The sequence below is a fragment of the Pterocles gutturalis genome, unplaced genomic scaffold (genome assembly GCF_000699245.1).
Source record: "Pterocles gutturalis isolate BGI_N339 unplaced genomic scaffold, ASM69924v1 scaffold39141, whole genome shotgun sequence".
Taxonomy (NCBI): domain Eukaryota; kingdom Metazoa; phylum Chordata; class Aves; order Pterocliformes; family Pteroclidae; genus Pterocles; species Pterocles gutturalis.
This window is the reverse complement of record NW_010106809.1, coordinates 3,433-11,368: the sequence shown is the minus strand read 5'-3', so window position 1 is coordinate 11,368 and position 7,936 is coordinate 3,433. Positions and strand designations below refer to the sequence as shown.

General features: G+C 36.9%; 1 protein-coding gene across 1 annotated transcript; it reads right to left on the bottom strand.

Annotated features, from left to right (window-relative positions):
• Window positions 1-396: 396 nt before the first annotated feature.
• Window positions 397-7,528, bottom strand: LOC104472299 (serine/threonine-protein kinase TBK1; the record flags this gene model as incomplete). Its single annotated transcript, XM_010087904.1, has 6 exons — window positions 7,417-7,528; window positions 5,170-5,310; window positions 4,239-4,368; window positions 3,437-3,618; window positions 2,459-2,619; window positions 397-507 (listed from the first exon to the last, which is right to left on the bottom strand). Coding segments are annotated over exons 1-6 (812 nt in total), but the record flags the coding sequence as incomplete, so codon positions are not given.
• Window positions 7,529-7,936: the final 408 nt, after the last annotated feature.

Here is a 7,936-nt window from a genome sequence, read left to right as displayed (position 1 = left end):
CTGGCAAAAATGCAAGTCTCTGAACTGTATTTTCTTGTTATTTCCTTCCTACTGACAGATGTTTGTAGTATCTGAAGTCACACTCTTTTTTAAAGGAGGGCTGTCAATTCAAAGTTTTAAAATCTTCATACTCTTTCCTAAGGGTGGAGGAAATACAGTAATAGTCTTTCTCCTACTCATACCAGTTCAAATTCTCAGGTGCTCATTTGTAGATTACCAGTCATAAAACTATTTGGCCAGATGGGAAGAAAAAACCCTTGATAACCTAATAGACTGTACCGATCCACTGAAGAGTTCAAAGAAAACAACTGCAACAGTCAGACCCAATCCTGAGAAAATAACTGGAAAAGCCCAAACAAGCAGCATTGAAACATTTTCTGAGAAGTTCAAACTTACTTTGAAAGACTACAGGAAACAGGCATCTCCCAACTCCACTCAATTGGTCCATTTTCTGCTTTCTGTATTCCAGAAATAGCACCAGAAGGCTTTCCAGTGATTATTTTATACCTGCAATACATTATAAAAATGAGAGACTTCAGTTACTACCTCTTATACATACATAGGTCTAGTAACTATTCCTCTAAGGGGTATACAACAGGTTGGCCTAAATTTGTAGGTGGTGTAATAATTAGGAAGCTTCACTCACAAGCTGATGGAGGGTGCTAAAATAGTAAAAAATGAAAAGGAAACACTGCAGGCTATGGTGGAGAAGCAACTTTGTCTACCCTAGGTTTGGGAAAAATTTAGGAGAGATTTCAGGCATCACTGAAGGAAGCTGAAGTTTTTTCACAAGTGTTAATTAATCAAAGTCAGATTTCCAAGGCAGTTCAATTTAGATGTTTACATGACTATAACTTCCTGCATGTCCATGCCAAGAGATGACATTTAGCCACCATGCTCACTTTGAGATTAAAAAGGAACAGGAAGCGGGCTTTGAGAAGTTACTTTAACTTGGAAACATCTATCAATTTGTATACAATTTGGCATTGTCTAACTTTGTACTGAACAGGCTAGCGTTTCTCAAACTTTTCATTAAAATAATAAGGAGCAGTAGGCTTTTTGCAAGAGAAAATTTCAGTTGTGCTTTCTCTTTTTGGAGGACGAGCTACATATAAAACATACGTTCCTTGCTTATCTCTCAAGCAGATAAAACAAGAATGCCTGTGGGATAATCACACGATGGGCAGTTCCTTTAACTAAGGAAATTGGAGTTGGCAAAGACTACCAGAATAGAGATGTTATTGGCCTATTAGAGTTCCCAAGTATCACCTTGCTTTATTTTTTAAATGCAACACACAGACCAACAACAAAATAGAACTAGACTAAGATGAAACAGGAATAAATTCCAAACGGCACATCATAGACACAACTTCTGCTTCTCTTTCAGGAGCTAGCCCTGTTATCTTCAGACACGTACACGACCCTGCTACTCAAAAAATGTCAGTCTCATGGGCAGTGCATGCATTTCAAGACTGCCTGGGAAGACCATCATTTAAAGGACAACAAAAATTTGAAGCACAGAAAACCCATTTCAGAATACCATACTTTGCCTGAATATCCAAGTTATATACACCACGCTGCAACAGACCAGCCTAGTGCCATGGTGAAGGCAAGATGTGTGGAAAAACACCAGTATTTTGGGGGAGCTCTGATGCTTAATTCAGATCTTAAGGTGCCACACAGTAAAATCCTTGTTGAAGCAGAATGTTTGTACTGGTTTTGGCTGGAATAGAGTTAATTTTTTTCACAGTAGATCATATGGGGCTATGTTTTGGATCTGAGACCAAAACAATGTTGATAACACAGCATTGCTGAGCAGTGCTTACAAAGAATCAAGGCCTTTTCTGCTTCTCACACTGCCCCACCAGTGAGTAGGCTGAGGGTGGGCAAGAAGCTGTAAGGGGACACAGCTGGGACAGCTGACACCAAGGGATATTCCATACCACATGACATCATGCTCAGCAATAAAATGTTGGGGGGGTGGAAATTTGCCAGGGTGGCAGTTGCTGAAGGACTGACTGGGCATCAGTTGGCTGGTGGTGAGTGAGTGGGGTTTTTTTGCATCACTTGTTTTTCTTGGTTTTCTTTTCTTTTGGGTTTAGGGGCTGGGTGGGAGCTGTTTTGGGGTTTGGTTTTTTTTGTTTGTCTGGTTGGTTGTGGGTTTTGTTTTTTGGTATGTTTTGGTTTTTTTACTTAAGCTATCTTTATTTCAACACATGAGTTTTCACAATTTTACCCTTCCAATCCTCCTCATCCCACCGTGGGGAAGTGAGCGAACAGCTGTGTGGTGCTTATCTGCCTGCTGGGGTTAAGCCACAACAATATTAAAGAACACTTTTCCTTAAATATTTTAAATATTTTAATATTTACTATATGTGTGTAGGATTTCTTGATAAAACACATTTCATGGACTGACTTAATTTACAAGCAGATAAAATTCTCCTTCTAAATTACCTACATCACTTCCTTGTTTCTACGAGGTCCTTCAAAAGGTCGGAAAGGCAAACTCCCTGTTGCAGCATGGTAAAAGGTCACTCCTATGCTCCAAAGATCAACAGTTGCTCCGTACTTTTTCTGATGCTCTTTCCTCAAAACTGCTCGCTCATACATATCAGGATGCTAAAGAGAAAAGAACAGAAAAAAAGAAGTTAGAATTGCTTTATGAACAAAATAAAGAACAAAAATCCAATGTATTATTTCACAGCAAGATAACTTGTTATTCTAAACTTTCAGCTCTTTAATCAAAAAGCAAAGTTAGCTTGTATCATAGAATTTGCTTAAGTTATTCTGGCAGAATATAACAAAAGTGTTCCTAGGTACGACAGCCACTTTTACTAAACATTTGCAAAAAATAAAATTTAAGTCTTAGCTAAAGACTGACTAACAGAATAAAGCGCCACTAAAGAGGAGGAGAAGCCAGTATTCCTCCAGATGACTTTGAAACAACAGAAGCCAAACTGGAAAAAGATCCATATCAGAGGAGAACATCAGTTACCATACTACATGTCGGAAAACATGGCAGGAAGACAATTATGTCTGAGATGTTTGTGTTGATGCTTCTCTGCCTGCCTCTCTTTGGTTAACTAAGATGTCAACTCAATCTTAACTACACCTAACATCATCCAAGAAGCGCAAATACAAACTGAAAAATATCTACAGAGATAAAGGCAAAGACATTCGTAACTAAAACACTGTTGTTCTTCGTTTCATGCAAGACAACAGTGGAAGTTGGACCTGGAAATTAGTTAAGGCTACTGTGCTCAGATCAGCAGAAGAACTGGCATGACCCAGGGTGAAAAAGGTGGAAAGTTATAACTACAATTATAACATAAAGGTTTAAATAAACATTCCCAGCTGTCTGACCTTCAACTCTCATCACAAAAGACCCCAGGCATCAAATATCTCTTCAACAGAAGATGAAATCATATGGGCTTACTAAATACTCTTCTGTGCCATAGAGAGAAACAAATTGTTCATCATCTTCAAGTTCTCTTGCAGCACCAAAGTCTGTAAGTTTGTAAACAGACTGACCATCTTCACCTATAACACGCATTATATTGCCTGGTTTGATGTCACGGTGCACTATTCCATTCTCCCGGAGATGATTCATCCCAGCCACTTCAATTGAAAAAAAAAAACAAAAAACAAACCCAAAACCAAATTTTATGTATACAACTTACAACTTGACACAGACTGCACAAGCACTGAATTGTAACTGAGGCTAGGAATACGTATGTGTTTACTTTCTCATTGGGAAAGAGGAATGAGAAGGGACACTGAATTAAGAAAAAGACCAGGACCAGATAATATTCTAAGCATTTTTGCCTTTTTTTTTTTTTCTCCAAACAGCTAAGTTACAGTATTTCTTGCTCTCAGCAACATCTTTCCCATAAAGTAAGTGAGGAAAATTTTATAACAGGCAGACACAAGTAAACCTCATTTTTCTAATTTACTCTACTGAGATTAGTTATCACTAGGAATCAATCCAGCATGTGACAAATAATTTGAAACAAACAAAAAAGAATTATAGCAATGCTTTAAACAGAAATGTCTTCTTAATGCATCTATCTACACCAATATAGACATAAATAAAAGATGTGACTCCATACGACCATATTAATTTGTTCAATTAGTTGACAGTCATTCAAATTCCTCACCTCTTGCTGTTTCAAGATAAATAAAACAAGTATGAGATTCTTTCACTCAATGAATTAGACTAAAGAGCAAAGTCTACATACCTACATCTCTCAAAACAATTAAGAACTCAGACTCTGGCAAACCAAAGGCATTAGACGGCTCCTCTAAAACTGTATATAAACTCCCACATGGACAAAACTCCATAACTAGTACTTTGTGTCTAGTTGTTGTCTGGAAAAAAAAAAATTGAAAAAATAACTCTGTGACTGTTGTGAAAACAATGTCAGAAATTACATATAACCACAAGATTTTATTAAAAAAAAAAATAAATAAAATCTGCATCTAGATCATAAATCTCGTTCTGGTGATCTTCTTCAAAAGAAGTGCAGGTGAATTTTTATACTGCTTCACGAATTCTAACTTGGAGAGGGGTGGAAATGAAGAAAGCATCACATTCGAGGCACTTAGAGGGTTGACAGCAGTATTGATAGGTGGACAAATATGGAACTACAGCACAGAAGAGCAGAGAGCAGCAACTGTCCTTCTTTCTTCTTTACTAATCTCAGCATCTGGGTCATTTCAACTCAGTCTCAGTTTCAGCCTAACTACTGCAATTCATACTAACATCCAATACGAGCATAGCGTTCTACATGTCCTGTCATCATTTTAGTCAGTTGCAAAGCAAAAGCATCAAATTGTCAGGATTACTGAAACACCTCCAGCTATCAGGATGTATTAAATATTCATACATGTAGATAGCCTAAAAATCCTAGTTCAAGATAAAGCTTAGAACAGTAGCATCTTGAAATGGCTTTGAAGAATCATGATCTGCACATAAACACAAGCATATTCTGTCAACAACAACAAAAAAGAAAAAAAAAACCAATGGTGGTTGGGTCAGAGTATTTATATCATCATATATGTTACCATTCTTTAAAAACGTAACATTATCCTCTATAGTTAAGAATAAAGCAAAAAGACAGTTACTGTGGTTACTACCAGGCATCTCAGATCACAACTACAATTCATTACCTCCTCTTCGATTGCGAACAATTTGACAATGTTCTTATGATTTAGTTTCTTCAGTACTTCAAACTCTCGCATCTGAACATCCACAGGACGAAGGAAGCTTATACTGTTAAATACTTTGACAGCATATAAATCCCCAGTTTTCTGTTGAAAACAAATTACTAATCAAACAGAAGCATAAGACTGCAAATGTACACATACCCATTGTCCACGCATTTTGAGATCTTCTGTTGTGCATACAAATATATACAGATTAGATATAGTTCAAAATAGTATTTTGTGTAAAGGTGGAAATTAAGATTTTACTAAAAAAATTATGTATATACTGGTTTACTTTCATACAGACTAGAAGCAAAGAGACCAGCAGAATGGAAACTCAAGGCTAGCCGACAAAATCTAAGTGCTTTTAAAAAAAGAATAGTTAGCATAAGAAAGGCTACACATTTAAGAATGACCCATAAACTTAGCTGAAAAATATGTTTTCAGCAAGAGGTAAGCCACTTGCACAAATCAATAAGAGATAGGCACATACTACAGTTGAGAATCTTGGCTTGCTTAAGTTAAGAGACAACTTTCAGAAGCTAAGCATTGCTCCCTTTTTCTGTATTGTTCTGTTTACACTGACTAAGTAGTACTTTGTTTTTTCAAAGAAGGCAGTGCTGAGAACTACATACCACTCATGTAAAATCCTGAAGCAATTCCACATAATAAGTGACAGGAGCACAGGCATGAGCTTAATCAAAGACTTAAGGCACCCGCAGCACCAGCTGAGAGCGCAACTCCTGTCCCACTTAGGGCAAAGTACCTCCCTGCACCCACTCTAGGAATAAGCCTACTGTAGCAGTCTTGTGTGTGACAGATTCTTTCTGAGGACAAAGTCTTCCTGTGCTCAGACTAGGTGTGCTGCACAGCACACTTACATGCACTACTGATGCCCAAGTAAAAGTTTTCTCCCATTGACTGCAGGTCATTACTCAGACTTGTGAGGGTGATGAGAGGTGCAACCATGAACCATAAGCTTTAGAGTGGAATCATTCTGTGTTTAAATTCACTCCCTTCCAGTACTTAAAGGGGGCCTACAGGAGAGATGGGGAGGCACTCTTCATCAGGGAGCGTAGCGATAGGACGAGGGGTAATGGTCTTAAGCTGAAAGAGGGGAGATTTAGATTAGATATTATGAAGAAATTTTTCACTGTGAGGGTGGTGAGGCACGGGAACAGGTTGCCCAGGGAAGTTGTAGATGCCCCATCCCTGGAGGTGTTCAAGGCCAGGCTGGATGAGGCTTTGAGCAACCTGGTCTAGTGGGAGGTGTCCCTGCCCATAGCACGGGGGTTGGAACTCGATGATCTTTAAGGTCCCTTCCAACCCAAACCATTCTGTGATTGTACGATTCAGTTACCAAGAAAAGCACACTAACTGCTAAATTATTGCTTACTGTTGCTTCACAGTTAAATGTGGAACAAAGAAAATGCTGCAGCCTATATATAACTTCATATTGATTTCACACAGACTGTCATTACTATAAGTGAATGTCACTTTCACAACAAGGCTTATCTTAATTTTGTGAGACATACTGTGAAATTCATAGGAATGGAAGGACCTACAGAAGTAAGGTCACTTCAACCCCTCAGGTTACAATATACATATCAGTATATAATTTACACAGCAAAACTGCTCAAAGATGTACTATTTTGTACTGATTCCTCAAGGCATGTCACCAAGAAGATGGTGTCCTAAATGTCCATGAAGCATGGACTTACAGACAAAAATTAATAGCAACTCATCTGATATGATAATATGTTAAGAATATTTCACTTACAGTACAAAATTATAAAAATCACAAAAAACAAGTGTCAAAAGAACAGGAAAAAATTATGAAAAGATAATCTAACAAAGACAAAAATAACATCATGTAATAAAAACTGCTAAGACTTTTATTCCTATTTAAATTCTTAAGCAAGGAGTATTTTTTCCATAAAACTGAAAAATGGAGAAATGAAGATTTAATAACAGTTACTATTTTACAGGGACAAATAATCTAATATTAAAAAGATCATCAGAAATAATTGTACAGAACTCTAATTCAATGGGTGATTATTAAAAAACCCAAAAACTAAGTATGTATAGTTACAAAGACATATTTGCTTTAGGCCTAAATCTTGAATGGTTTTTCATTGATTTAATTATGCTACCCACATATGAAAAAATTTCAGTTTTGCATGTTACTTAGATTAGTAATTCCTCACAAACCTTATTTCGTCCCCGGAAAACATTTGCAGTAGCTCCCTGTCCTAAAATGTCAGACAACAGCCAGAGGTAATTTGAAGTGCTCTGCATCTTTGCTCTTTGATTAGACAGTTTTCCTTTTCACCTTAAAAACAAAAGGTTAAATACATTGAGTTATAATCTAGCAAAATACATGAAAGGGACTTATTTTAATTAGAAGGAAAAAAACCCACACAACCACAACTCCAAAGACACGTAGAAATAATTAAGAAAAACCATAAGAGGTGAAACAAAGAAACAAAATTAAGCTCAACAATCAAAGCTAATGCCATAGACACACCACCTCTCTTCATTTGAGGTCTTTACTCCCCAAACTTTGTTTGAAAAATCAACTGGAAAAGTGAAAGCTTTATAATCCCTTGTCTGTTGTACATAGGTGTTTAAATTATACAATAACAAAAACTATAGGAAAGAGTCAAAAACACTTCAGAAAATCTTTTGAAAATAACCAAGACCTGTAATCTAATTCCGTTATTTGGTATAT